The following is a 16,145-nucleotide window of genomic DNA, read 5'->3' on the forward strand; positions in this document are numbered from 1 at the left end:
CGGCCAGGCATATATCACAGACTCTCTCCAGATAATGTCCCAGCATACAGCATGGACTTACACAAGGCTCTCTCCATAGACATTAGCCGGCATATAACAATGACTTGCACAAGGCTTTCATCATAGACACTGCCCAGCATACAGCACAACCTTACACAAAGGTCTTTCCATAGTCATTGTCTCAGCATATAAAGCAGACTTTCACAGGGCTTTTACTAAAGACATATAAATTTACACATATCAAAATCTTGTATGTATCTCAAGCTGCTGTACTAATAATAGATATAACAGTATAACACCATGTCAGATATCTATAACAGTATAACACCATGTCAGATATCTACAACAGTATAACACCATGTCAGATATATATAACAGTATAACACCATGTCAGATATCTATAACAGTATAACACCATGTCAGATATCTATAACAGTATAACACCATGTCAGATATCTATTACATTATAACACCATGTCAGATATCTATAACAGTATAACACCATGTCAGATATCTATAACAGTATAACACCATGTCAGATATCTATAACAGTATAACACCATGTCAGATATCTATAACAGTATAACACCATGTCAGATATCTATAACAGTATAACACCATGTCAGATATATATAACAGTATAACACCATGTCAGATATCTATAACAGTATAACACCATGTCAGATATCTATAACAGTATAACACCATGTCAGATATCTATAACATTATAACACCATGTCAGATATCTATAACAGTATAACACCATGTCAGATATCTATAACAGTATAACACCATGCCAGATATCTATAACAGTATAACACCATGTCAGATATCTACAACAGTATAACACCATGTCAGATATCTATAACAGTATAACACCATGTCAGATATCTACAACAGTATAACACCATGTCAGATATCCACAACAGTATAACACCATGTCAGATATCTATAACAGTATAACACCATGTCAGATATCCACAACAGTATAACACCATGTCAGATATCTACAACAGTATAACACCATGTCAGATATCTACAACAGTATAACACCATGTCAGATATCTATAACAGTATAACACCATGTCAGATATCTATAACAGTATAACACCATGTCAGATATCTATAACAGTATAACACCATGTCAGATATCTATAACAGTATAACACCATGTCAGATATCTACAACATTATAACACCATGTCAGATATCTATAACAGTATAACACCATGACAGATATCTATAACAGTATAACACCATGTCAGATATCTATAATAGTATAACACCATGTCAGATATCTACAACAGTATAACACCATGTCAGATATCTATAACAGTATAACACCATGTCAGATATCTATAACAGTAGAACACCATGTCAGATATCTACAACATTATAACACCATGTCAGATATCTATAACAGTATAACACCATGTCAGATATCTATAACAGTATAACACCATGTCAGATATCTATAACAGTAGAACACCGTGTCAGATATATATAACAGTATAACACCATGTCAGATATATATAACAGTATAACACCATGTCAGATATCTATAACAGTATAACACCATGTCAGATATCTATAACAGTATAACACCATGTCAGATATCTATAACAGTATAACACCATGTCAGATATCTACAACAGTATAACACCATGTCAGATATCTACAACAGTATAACACCATGTCAGATATCTATAACAGTATAACACCATGTCAGATATCTACAACAGTATAACACCATGTCAGATATCTATAACAGTATAACACCAAGTCAGATATCTATAACAGTATAACACCATGTCAGATATATATAACAGTATAACACCATGTCAGATATCTATAACAGTATAACACCATGTCAGATATCTATAACAGTATAACACCATGTCAGATATCTATAACAGTATAACACCATGTCAGATATCTATAACAGTATAACACCATGTCAGATATCTACAACAGTATAACACAATGTCAGATATCTACAACAGTGTAACACAATGTCAGATATCTACAACAGTATAACACCATGTCAGATATCCACAATAGTATAACACCATGTCAGATATCTATAACAGTATAACACCATGTCAGATATCTATAACAGTATAACACCATGTCAGATATCCACAATAGTATAACACCAAGTCAGATATCTATAACAGTATAACACCATGTCAGATATCTATAACAGTATAACACCATGTCAGATATCTATAACAGTATAACACCATGTCAGATATCTATAACAGTATAACACCATGTCAGATATCTCGCACAGTATAACATCATGTCAGATATCTACAATAGTATAACACCATGTCAGATATCTATAACAGTAGAACACCTTGTCAGATATCTGAGTTATAATGCCGAAAGTTCCAATGGGACACAAGTCTTTTCTACTTCAACTTTCATTTCAACATTTAGTTTTGACCAACCTCTTGATAAAATAACATAGGTGTTTTGTAAATTCTGTACAAAAGGTAAAAAGGCAGTGTCCTTGTAGCAAACACACATCAGACATCTTTGCACACACACCACAATCCACCAAAATACTGCTTACCACTAGAGGTTGGATTGTCTGACACTGAACAGTCTTTATAAATGAGCACCAGCAAATTCACTGTAGTTGAAAACAAATTAAACCTAACCAAGTGACCTTTGTTGTCAGTTTATACTGGATTTCCCAAAATAGTGACTGGCTAAAAAAAAGGGACCAAAGAACTATGTTAGAAAAATGTTCTTTAATGTGAAGTTTACAGATTTTAATTAATTCCAATATTTATCTACCACAAAAAAAAGTAATAATAATTTTTGGAAGTGTCTAACTGATCAGGTTAAAAATAGACCTGATTTACAACTAAGTGGGTTTCCTCATGAAATTGGCATCAAAATGTTCAATATTATGCTTGGTTTAATATAGACAGAAATGATACATCATTATGATTCATATTGAACACAGGAAAATGTAGCAACGTTCAAAAACATACTTACTATTTAACATAAGGCTGTTAAAAAATCTCATTTGCGATTGGAATAGTAATCTTTTATCATATTTACTACTTGCGTCAAAGTCCTTGTACTTAGGAAATGCCTATTTCATATCAAGAGCTAAGCTGTTGTAGGAACACAAAACTCTGTCAGTGGAGGTAAAACCCCTGCCAACCTGATACTGAAATTGACCGAAAGCTCAACTGTAGATACTGGGCCGACAGCTACCCTGTAGACACATGGTTGTCTCCCTTTGGCCAATGTTTCTTATGAATATATCCTTGGGAGAATACATTATTATATTAAATTCTCATATCTTATTAGCACTCTTCAACACAACCAAACTTAAGTAATATATTCAGGTTTAAGTACAACTCAAAAAACACATCTTCTGTAAATAAAACTATACAAAACATAACATAAAAATATAGAAGAGAGAATACAATATTGTAAATATAGGTATAAAAATAATAACCAAACGCGAAATAAAATGCGTATTTCACAACTAATGTATATAAAGGATTTCAGCTATATAACAAAAAATATTTCATTTATGATTTACATAATAAAGAAATGTCCTTAATATGAATTTGATTAATTTCTCTAATAAACATACATGTATCTATAGATGTACATTATGCATATAGATAGACAAAGGGTTATCAATGGCCTCATACATCCTATCAATAACAGGGAAGTAGAGCCAATCTCTCATAGCTGCATAGTCTGCAAACAAAATTTGTAGAGTCAAGAGAAGGTTAAAACTATCACCATGGTAACAAAGGAGACAAGGAATAGATGTCACATCTCACCGTGTCCCTTCTTAACCGTAGTAAAACAGAAACATGAATAACAAATATTATATTCTCTGCAACAAACTTAATCACCATGATAAGTTTTAAAGCATATTCAATTTAACATGAAAATATTCTAATTTTAATCACGAAGAATAATTTAAGAGCTATTTCTAAAACAGTAAAATGTTAATGAACTTGTTAAAACTACCTTCTCAAGAAGTTGTGCACAGCTGAATATCTAAATCCAGAACAGCTGTGAGGAAATCTTTAAGAAAAGAATTAAGAATATATTATTCTTAGGGTGACTGGTACTACATTGTAACGATTCTATAACAGTAACAGTGAGTTGGAATGATGTAAGTCATGAGATTCATTAACATGAGTATAACAACATTTTCACAGATAACACCTGATATCTGTCATAGTTATCAGATAGAAAAAATTACAACTTGTCAATTCATATTTTCCATAAGTATCTTTTACACATATTTATAGACATATATTGTATAATAAGTAATCCATTTTCAATTTACTTATTCATTACCAGTGGATAAATCACTAATATTCTCCCAGAGGGATGTTTTTGAGAAGTACCTAATCTGTTTTTATCATACAAATCAATCACAGAAATATGCAGATAAATTTGGTCCTTTAATCAAAGACTTAAAATAAGACAACGTTACTGTTTCTCCATCAGTCATATTTATTATTATAGGCTTAATGTAATCAATATTATCATCAAGGTGGTGGCTTGGCCAGCAGACTCATGTACCAGTTCACTTGTGTTGACCCAATACAGTATTTAGTTTTACTGTTAATGATAGAGATGACAAATGACACACATAAACAAGAGAGTTACCTCCCTTGTCAAACATCCTGGATTACAATCAGGAAGCCGATTACTCTAGGTACACTTAAGTTCCAAATAAAGATGATCACATGGAATGTCAAGTTTTTGAAAATTGTTTGAAAAGATGAAGAGACTGAACAGTGAACACTTGAATTAGTGGTCCTACAGGTGACTGTTAACACACGTCTATCATTAACCTGATTTGTGAGCTGTGAGGATCCGAGTCCCTTTCTCCAAGTACTCATAACACCTTGTACACACTTCCATCTGGATAAATGAAATGGCTTAACACAATAAATGTTTACAAGACTCTACAACTGTCTAGATCTGTTATAAATAATCTCTCATGTAACTTTCTAGATCTGTTATAAATAATCTCCTCTACAACTGTCTAGATCTGTTATAAATAATCTCCCATACAACTGTCTAGATCTGTTATAAATAAGCTCCTCTACAACTGTCTAGATCTGTTATAAAAAAGCTCCTCTACAACTGTCTAGATCTGTTATAAATAAGCTCCTCTACAACTGTCTAGATCTGTTATAAATAAGCTCCTCTACAACTGTCTAGATCTGTTATAAATAAGCTCCTCTACAACTCTCTAGATCTGTTATAAATAAGCTCCTCTACAACTGTCTAGATCTGTTATAAATAATCTCCTCTACAATTGTCTAGATCTGTTATAAATAACCTCCTCTACAACTGTCTAGATCTGCCATCCATTAGCTCCCTTATGACTGTAGATCTGTTATAAATAACCTCCACTAAGATTTTCCAGATCTTTTAAGACAAGCTCACCTTTGGCTATTCCCTGTTGGGGCCTTTCCTTCAGTTCACAAATCAGGTGTAGACAATTTACAATGTAAGTTTTGACAAGATCATGAGGCTGACTCTTAATTATATTATGTCTACCAAGGATCCATTCATCATGGTCACATGTATAGTTATCTGTATATCTGGCCTGAATAACATCAGGTAATCTCAAGTACATAGGAATCTTAGTTGTTATCAAGAATAAATTCAAATATATGGTCCCTAATAACTAAATCATTAAATCTGTCCTCATGACAACAATAAGATTCCTTGGTGACGTGAACAAGTCACTGTAGTCAACAAGTTTGTAGTAGCTGTCACCTACACATTCACAACCCATGTATGTTGTGTGTGATGTAAAGGTGAGCAGCAGTGATGTCACAGTGTGGCCGTAGCTGTGTGGTATAGGTGGCGCCACTAGACACTGTGACAATATTATGATTTTAGGCGGTGGCGCCACTAGATACTGCGCCTATATCATGACTCCAGGAGGACATGCCACCGACACACTTGGTCTCCTTTACTCTCCCTCATGTCGGTCCAGTGAGACAGCTCCTCATCACCACTGCTGTTCAGACCTGCACAGAAAACACAAACTGATGATGTCACAGAACAAACTGATGATGTCACAGAAATAAAGTAGGAAGAAAACACAAAATGATGATGTCACAGAAATATAGTAGGAAGAAAACACAAACTGATGATGTCACAGAAACATGTGTAAATAGATGATAACTCAGGAAACAGAAAAACAGGGATATGAAAAACAGAAACTGATGATGTCATTGGAATGTGCACAAATTGTAAGAATTGAAATAGCATGTGGTAAAGCTAATTCAGAATTTTTTTTCCATTTCAACATAACTAAAACAGCTTAAAGAAAGACTGATAAAAGAATATAGCTAGGAGCGTGGGGGTATTTAAAAAATATATCAATGCTGGACATGGTCAGTATCGCACACTGTGCCTAAGGGAGATAACTTACCACTAGAAAACCATCCAATCATATCCTTTTTCTTCATACTGCGTTTGTTGTAGACCGATACCATCAGTGTAACCTCAGCCAGCTGGAATAGTGCCACTTGGAACATGAACGTCTCTTTAAACAGGGGGTTTGGCTGTCCACGTCTGATGGACGTCTTACTTCGAGCCACCTCCTGTCCCGTAGGTGACATCAGCGTCAATTTCACATATGTATCTGGAGAAATAACAGGTACACTTTTCACAATGATGTCTGCTAGCATCAATTAGTTCTACTTAAACATATTTAATCAATTAATACTGATTATGAACAAAGCCCTGCATTAAAGAATGATATACTGTCTTCTAACTGAAGTATTCTATACTATTAATTATAATTTAACTCTCAGTACAAACTCAGGGCTATGATCATGTGATGCACATATTCAGAGAAATATTCATGTTATAGATTTACATATACCAGGAACCCTGTCCATACTATAATCTGTATATACATACCTGGGGTCTTGTTGATATTACAGTACGTATCTATATAATATTATAGTCTCTATATATATATGTACATACATGGGGCCCAGTTTTCATGTTAGAGTACCTAATTAACAAGAGCTGTTGGAGAACAGCATAGCTCATCTCGCAAATGTTTGTCAATAAATAATTAAAATGTATTAATTGGAATGGTTTCGCAAATTGCATTAATAATATTTATATTGTTTACTTGATCAGATTATGTTTTGTGAATTCATGCAATTTTCAAAACCATACCATTTTATATATATATAAATTATTTATTGACAAACATTTGGGAGACAAGCTATGCTGTTGTTAAATGAATATATTAAATACAAATGTAATTGCTTTTGGACATATTTCTTCAATTTTTTGACAAAATATTATCCTAATGAGAGTTGTCACCCTTGAAAAATGTGGACCGGTATAAATTGTCTATTGTGACGTTTTCATATTGTTTTATATTCAGTTTCACCCCAAGAAGGGATAGTGTAACTCCATAGGGACTCTTTTACCAAATATCAGCAACCAAGTACAATCATAAAGTGATGTGTTAAATAGCTTTCAACAATTGCACAAAAAGTTTTAAAAAATGTATTTTTTCCCTAAAAAACATTTCAGTTTAACTCTGGCAAGGGATAGTTTAACCCCCACAGGGAACCTAATACCATGTATTACTATGCCTTTCAACACTCACAATACAGTGTATAAGCTTAACACAAAGTCCAAAGATTTAAAAACAAAAACAAAAAAACACAGATTTAAAAAGAAAAAAATCCTAAAAATATTTTCAAGTTTTACTCCAGGAAGGGATTGTCTTACTCCATAGGGACTCTATTGCCAAATATCAGCACCCTTGTACAAGTATAAAGTGATGCATTAATACCTTTCAACACTTGCACCAAAAACTTAATGCAAAAATATTTTAAGTCCAAAAATTTGAAAATTCTGGTTTTTTCCCAAACAAATCTTTTAGTTTAACTCTGGCAGGGGATAGTCTAACCCCAGAGGGACTCTATTGCCAATTATCAGCACCCTAGTAGAATTATAAAGTGCTGTATTAATACCTTTCAACACTTGCACCAAAAACTTAACGCAAAAATATTCTAAGTCCAAAAATTTGAAAATTCTGGTTTTTTCCCAAAAAATCTTTTAGTTTTACTCCGGCAGGGGATAGTGTAACTCAAAAGAGAGTCTATTACCAATTACCAGCACCCTAGTACAATTATAAAGTGCTGTATTAATACCTTTCAACACTTGCACCAAAAACTTAACGCAAAAATTTTCTAAGTCCCAAAATTTTCAAAAATCTTTTTTTTTTCCAAAAATTCTTTTAGTTTAACTCCGGCAGGAGATAGTTTGACCCCCACAGGGACCATATTACCATAAATTACTATGCCTTTCAACACTTGCACCAAAAATTTAACATTTGGAAAACCAACGCCGACGCCGGAATGACAACATAAGCTCTCACTCTTCTTCGAAGAGACGAGCTAAAAAGGCCCTGTTTATGTTACTGTCTCTACTCATACCCAGGACCCTTTTCATGTTAAAAGTCTCTATAAATGTATTAAAAGATAAAATCAACACAGTAGTTAAGTTTCGCTTCGTTTTCAGGCCTAGTGGCCATATATATATATATATACATATACGGCCCTATTCATGCTATAGTCTCCATATACAAGTACATGACCAGGGTCCTAATCATGTTATAGTTCCTATGTACATATCAAGGGCCCTGTTAATGCTAAGTCTCGATATACAAACCTTGGGTCTGAAGGAGTGAATCATGTTATAGTTCTTATGTACATATCAGGGGCCCTGTTTATGCTAAAGTCTCTATATACATATCAGGGGCCCTGTTCAAGCTATAGTCTCTATATACATACCTGGGGCCCTAATCATGTTTTATTTCCTATGTACATATCAGGGGCCCTGTTCAAGCTATAGTCTCTATATACATACCTGGGGCCCTAATCATGTTTAATTTCCTATGTACATATCAAGGGCCTTGTTCATGCTATATAGTCTCTATATAATGTACATACCAGGGGCCATGTTTATGCTATAGTCTCTATATACATACCAGGGGCCCCCTGTTCATGCTATAGTCTCTATAAACATACCTGGGTCCTAATCATGTTAGTTCCTATGTACATATCAGGGGCCCTGTTTATGCTAAAGTCTCTATATAATGTACATATCAGGGGCCCTGTTTATGCTAAAGTCTCTATATACATATCAGGGGCCCTGTTCAAGCTATAGTCTCTATATACATACTTGGGGTCCTAATCATGTTATAGTTCCTATGTACATATCAAGGGCCTTGTTCATGCTATATAGTCTCTATATAATGTACATACCAGGGGCCCTGTTTATGCTATAGTCTCTATATACATACCAGGGGCCCCCTGTTCAAGCTATAGTCTCTATAAACATACCTGGGGTCCTAATCATGTTAGTTCCTATGTACATATCAGGGGCCCTGTTTATGCTAAAGTCTCTATATAATGTACATACCAGGGGCCCTGTTCATGGCCATATTCCTGAAGTTACTGCCCTTGATGACCTCCACAGACAGTCGGCCTGTGGTTCCATTGTAGGCCAGACCTAGCAACAGTTCAGGCATACCTCCATGCTGCATGGACTGTGTCGATGATGCACTGTCACTGCGTGACAGACTTGATACATCAAATCTCGAGTCCCCACCCTACAAATCAAAAGAATTTACATAATTAATATATCTCGCTTGTCCAGTTTTGTCAGATACTAAACAAACCTCTACATTAATAAATTGATAGTAATGAAAAACCCTGTATACATAATAGATGTGTAAATATTGATGCATTACAAAAGAGCAAATTACCCGAAATCCTCTAAGGTTTTTTGATAGAAAGTCTCAACACTGATCAAAATCTAGAATGTAGCAGTCACATCTAGAGCTGTAAGCCAGTTGGTTAACTAATACCTCCCCTTACACATTATTTATGACCAAGGCAACCAAATTACATCTATTGTTTTGGAAAATAGAACCATAGCACATGTATTTAATATTTCAATTTTGTCCGATCAGGGGGGAATTGACATCTAAGTCAATTCTCTTTATTTGAGCTGACCATGATATGATGTTAATATAAATTATCATCTCTATTGCTTGCATCACTGTTCAGGAGATTGAAAATTCTTGTAACAGGCCTCTTAGGAGTTCTGTACAGTAGACAGGAGATCAAAAAGTCTCATAACAGGCCTCTTTTGCAGAGTTCTGCTCAACTATGTGAAGAGAATTTGGGATTCTAAGGCTCAGAACAAGGCTTTCTTTAGAACAAGAATTCCACTAAAGTGGATGTGTCGCCTTCTCAACAAGTTGGGTGATTAGAATCATACCAACCATCCAATTTGTTTTCCACAAGTAAGACCAGCATCACTCAAGTATGCTTAAAATTCAGCAATACAGTGTAGGTACTTTTGATTAATGATCACCGCATGAAGTTTAAGTTTTATCAGCCCTAGAGAACTGGAGTTATTTGTAACAGTACCCTTGACCTTCAACCTTCAGATCTAGACCTGAAAAGCAATCCCAAGCAATCAGTTTTAGTAAGAAAGTTCTGCATGAAGTTTGAGGATGACTGGCCAAAGGGAACTAGAGTTATTGCACGGAAACCTCAGTGTTAACGCCAACACCAATGCCAACATAGTTGTATGGGTCAACAGCCTTCAGCCCAATTGCTAGCCAAAGAGTTCATGGTTGATTTTTCAACTGATATATATCACTCTTACTGTATCTTATTGTATTTCTAGTACTGTTTATGTATCATGTGATTGTATATGTATTCTTTGTGTCTTGATAAAGGGGTGGATTGCCTAAAATTTTGACATTTTTCATGTCCACTGTTGGAATTACTTCTTTGCCACATATATATACATATGTATATACAATGTACATAGAATAAAACTTGTAGATACTTTGTGTATCGATTAAATAGTTTAAAAATATAAATTCAACACGACAACTGTTGTGTTTCGCTAACGTTTAATGTACATATATACACAAAAACTGGTAATACTAAGGTTTGGGATACCTTAGATATATATATACTGCTGAAATACAAAGAAAAAGTTATAAAGGACTGATTTGTTTATCTCGTACAAGTTGAGACACCAAGTTTAAACATCTTACAATTCGGATGAGAAATAAGCGTCTGTAAAGTGAAGGAAACACTGATTCCTGAAGCATACTTTAATGAGTTTCCCAGGTAATAGTTTTACGATTGTAACAGAGTTTTACTGTAGTGAGCTGTGATGTGTTAACACCCCTGTATGCAATAATGATCAAGTGCATTCCCATTAAAAATACATTTCCCATTAAACTGCTGACAAGACACCTTCCCGTCAAGCAGAATTCATGAATTACCACAGAACATTGTATTTTATGATTACCATAACGAACATTAAAGATAACTGGAATACCAATATTTTCTTTTTAAACACACTCATGTAGAGGTATCAAGTGGGTCATGCAACCAAGTTACAACATGATATTTTATGAGTTTGTTGTATGAGTTTGTTGTATGCATGAATTTGTTTTGTGATCTTTCATGAGTTTGGTTTGTGATCTTTAATGAGTTTATTTTGTGATCTTTAATGAGTTTTTTTTGTGATCTTTAATGAGTTTATTTTGTGATCTTTCATTAGCTTGTTCTGTGATCTTTCATTAGCTTGTTCTGTGATCTTTCATTAGCTTGTTCTGTGATCTTTCAATAGCTTGTTCTGTGATCTTTCATTAGCTTGTTCTGTGATCTTTCAATAGCTTGTTCTGTGATCTTTCATTAGCTTGTTCTGCGATCTTTCATTAGCTTGTTCTGTGATGTTTATTGAGTTTGATTTGTGATCTTTACTGGGTTTATTTTGTGCTTATTAATGAGTTTGCTTTGTGATTTTTAATGAGTTTTTGTGATCTTTAATGAATTCGTTTTGAGATTTTTCATGAGTTTGTTTTGAAATCTTTCATGAGTTTGTTCTGTGACCTTTAATGAGTTTATTCTACAAGTGATCTTTAATGCATTTGTTTTGTAAACTTTAATGAGTTTGTTCTAAGAATTTTAATGGATTTATTTTATGATCGTCAGTGAGTTTTTTTTTATGATTTTAATAGGGTTATTCTATGATTTTAATGGGGGTTTTTTCATTATCTTTAGTGAGTTTGTTCTATTGAGTAATCTAGTGGAAATATTTTATGAAAACCCTGCCTGGTTCTCATTTTCTTTTCCTGATCTGTTTCAAATGAAAGCATGTACTACTAAGACAGAGGAGTTTATCAGGATTACTTTAGCAGGTAGATTCTGATAATAAAGCAATAACAAAACTTTACATACAAAACCAAAAATTGATGAGTGTCTGCCAGATCCCCTTTTCAGCTCAATCTCAAAGTGTAGTGTGTACACTTATGGTCAAACGAAATCATGCTAAATTTTACACACAATTGTAATTCATTCATTTTTTTTTCACAGAAATAACAGTAATAATTTTCAAATAAAACTGTATAAAAAACCCAAGATGGCTGTCTATTGGCCACTTTACTTTCCTTATCCATCTCAGATTATATTTAAGGTCTAGTCACAGATAAAAGGAATCAAGAACATAGGGTTTTATCAAGATCACTTGGTTAATTTCATTCAATTTATATTTAAATTTAAAATTGTTGTTTCAGAATGACTGGTAAACTAAACAAGCATACTGAGTATTGTTAAAGCAATATATGTCTCCTACCGGCCCTGCTAGCTATCAAGTTGTAATGATTTATAAAGAAACTTGTCCAAGATACTATGGTCCTTTAAAATTGTTAGCAGTTTCGATCGAGACCCCTCAAGGAATGAAGCCGCTCGAGTGCTGATTTTATAAAAATAGCAATGGTGACCTTGACCTTGACTCTACAACCCTGAAATCTGAACTTGTCTGCGATGTTATGGTCCCTATGTAATTTTATTTAGTTTAATCAAAATTCCTCAAGGAATGAAGTTGCTAGAACACTGACAAAGATTATCTAAAAATAGTAACAGTGACCTTGACCTTAACAACCCTGAAACTCAAACTTGTTCAAGATATTATATATGGTTCTTTACAATTGTTTGAAGTTTGATAAAAATCTCTCAAGAAATGAAGCCGCTATAGAGCACCGACAAACTCGGTGTTAGTTATGAACATACAAGAGGGAGAAAACAATAGCCCCCACCCCCTCAAGTTTCCCCAGTAGGGGACTAATTACAGACAGGCAGACACCGGACAACAATCCCCAGTAGGGGACTAATTACAGACAGGCAGACACCGACAACAACGAGAAGAGATTAGATCAACTCAGCATCTAATGACAGTGAGATAGGTGAGGAGTGTCTCGGGAGTAAGTGACAAGGTCTGCATTACGAAACATCTAAAATTAAAATTAAGTAGCAGTATCGACTCAATAAAATATGTGGGTTATGATTTATTGACAATTCGCTGGATCATTGAGTGAAGTATTAAGTTGGGGATGGTGTTGAGAGTAGAGATTGTCATGTAATGATAACAGCTATCCCATGATGAAGTCCCATTTGTAAAATGTCCCAGGAATATTGTCCTGGATACAGCCACTCCAGGAAATTAGCTCTCATAGCCTGACAAATCTACAGGTAATGATGAATGTTTCCTTCTTGATATGTTAGTGAGGATAGAAATATTTCTAATAAAGTGATTCTAATGATAGCTGGTCAGAACTATTTGCGTGTATATCCTATTTTCCTGTTCTAAATCATTTCACATTTTATTCCCAATTTTCATATATTTTCTCTCTTCACTCATTCCATTCCACCAACAGCAATGCCATTCAGCCTCTCAATAGTCCCATTTTTAACAACACTGCCATTTCCTCCCATATTCCCACTTTTCTGTTGTGTCTTGTAGTAATTCCTGTCCTCTCACATTAGGTATTATCTACTATACCCTGTTTTCCACTTTCTCTATACAGTTTTGTCTGTACACATATTCTCAATGCCAATGTTTACAGTTCAGACCAACACCACAGTGTACATGATGTCCGGGTTATATTCCTGATACATCCCCCTCATTGATTCTAGTCTGACAGAGACAAAGATATAAGCATACGGAAATTCAATTAAAATGTTGCATATCAATAACGTGGATAGTGAATTCAATTGAGGATACCAACGAACTATAGTCAGCAGCTTCCTCAACTAGGGACGTAATTAGCTGTCTTCTGAAACAGACATAGCTGTCAATCAAAGACCTCGGATGTACAGTATCCATTAGGACACGGGATCAGGAGACCAGTTAAAACAGTTAATATGAACCTTAGGAGGTGTCATCTACCTACAGCCGATGGTGTTCAAATTAATTACTATGCTAATTCTATACACCAAAATAAAATATACCAGCTGATATTACTTCAATGTTAATTGAATTTAAAACCACAAGATGCCAACTTTGTTGGTAAATTTCTATTAGCAATACCAAACTACATGTTTAATTGTCAGATATTGATAAACAGTAAGTAGGACCACAGGTGTCATCTAGTTCACTGTTAAACATCTGGTAATAAACTGTGTTTGTAAAACTAATTAAACCAAGCTGCAATGTCACAAGGGATCCAGTCACACTGCATTCATATTACCTGTACAGATATACACCAGGAATTACAACCTTATACAGTTACACCAGGGCTTAGAACATCGTAAGGATAAGAAACTTGTACAGTTACACCAGGAATTAGAGCCTTGTACAGTTACACCAAGGATTCAAACCTTGTACAGTTACACAAGGATAAGAACCTTGTACAGTTACACCAGGAATTAGAACCTTATACAGTTACACAAGGATAAGAACCTTGTACAGTTACACCAGGAATTAGAACCTAATACAGTTACACCAAGATTAGAACCTTATAAGGATTATAACCTTGTACAGTTACACCAAGGATTAGAACCTTATACAGTTACACCAAGCATTAGAACCTTGTACAGTTACACCAAGGATTAGAACCTTGTACAGTTACACCAAGAATTATAACCTTGTACAGTTACACCAAGAATTATAACCTTGTACAGTTATACCGAGGATTAGAACCTTGTACAGTTACACCAAGAATTATAACCTTGTACAGTTACACCAAGAATTATAACCTTGTACAGTTACACCAAGGATTAGAACCTTGTACAGTTACACCAAGGATTAGAACTTTGTACAGTTACACCAAGGATTAGAACTTTGTACAGTTACACCAAGGATTAGAACCTTGTACAGTTACACCAAGGATTAGAACTTTGTACAGTTACACCAAGGATTAGAGCCTTGTACAGTTACACCAAGGATTAGAACTTTGTACAGTTACACCAAGGATTAGAACCTTGTACAGTTACACCAAGGATTAGAACTTTGTACAATCACACCAAGGATTAGAACTTTGTACAGTTACACCAAGGATTAGAACTTTGTACAGTTACACCAAGGATAAGAACCTAACAACTCCACTCTTGTTTTGTTTTATTTGGGTTTTTTTTGTTTTGTTTTTTTTATTTTCAAAAAAATCAACAATTTAAATTACACCACATCCATAGAAACATTTTGTTTTTTTTTTTCATTTTGATGTGAAGTTAGTCATGGGTATCTGACCGTCCCCCTATAGAATGTACCACAGGCAGGGGTCACCATGACTTAGGAGATAGCACTGTTACCATAATCACTTACACTGAGATTGCTTCGTGGCTCGAGGATGACCCAGTGGGTACAGGCCATCTCCAGGTTCAGGGAAGCAAAACCAATAATACTTTCTCCAATCATCCTCTCCCTCCTCATACGCTCAAGGCCATACAGTCGTATCCGGATCCCATAGCCATGTACCTCCTCTGTAGTCAAATAGAGATTCATTCTATACAGTTTATATCTTATCCTATCCTCTCAATTCAACACATTTTATTCACAAGATGGCATAGTCAACTGGATAGAATAACAAGCAAAGCCTCATATATATATAAATTCTCTCTGTCAAATGGCCAAAGTGAATTAAACATTATATTTTACACAAAATAATTCATATTAACACAAGGCTAAGTTGAAATTTCTCCCATTCTTCACAGGGGAATCTTTGTTTTTGGTAGGGAAAAAGCCTGCATGTACTTCTGTCATATCAAAATTAAAATGAAG

General features: G+C 34.5%; 1 protein-coding gene across 2 annotated transcripts in view; it reads right to left on the reverse strand.

The window, feature by feature from the left end:
• Window positions 1–1,828: 1,828 nt before the first annotated feature.
• The window catches only part of LOC117323767 (synaptotagmin-14-like), a 95,623-nt gene continuing 81,306 nt past the window's right edge, over window positions 1,829–16,145 (reverse strand). For both annotated transcript variants that reach the window (XM_033879202.1, XM_033879201.1), the window contains 4 exons: window positions 15,690–15,847; window positions 9,477–9,666; window positions 6,451–6,663; window positions 1,829–6,043 (listed from right to left, as the gene is read on the reverse strand). In XM_033879202.1, the coding sequence (XP_033735093.1) occupies window positions 5,943–6,043; window positions 6,451–6,663; window positions 9,477–9,666; window positions 15,690–15,847 (662 nt within the window). In that variant the 3' untranslated portion in view covers window positions 1,829–5,942. The remainder of the gene's footprint in view (window positions 6,044–6,450; window positions 6,664–9,476; window positions 9,667–15,689; window positions 15,848–16,145) is intronic.

The sequence above is a fragment of the Pecten maximus genome, chromosome 3, assembly GCF_902652985.1.
Source record: "Pecten maximus chromosome 3, xPecMax1.1, whole genome shotgun sequence".
In the NCBI taxonomy this organism is placed as follows: Eukaryota; Metazoa; Mollusca; class Bivalvia; order Pectinida; family Pectinidae; genus Pecten; species Pecten maximus.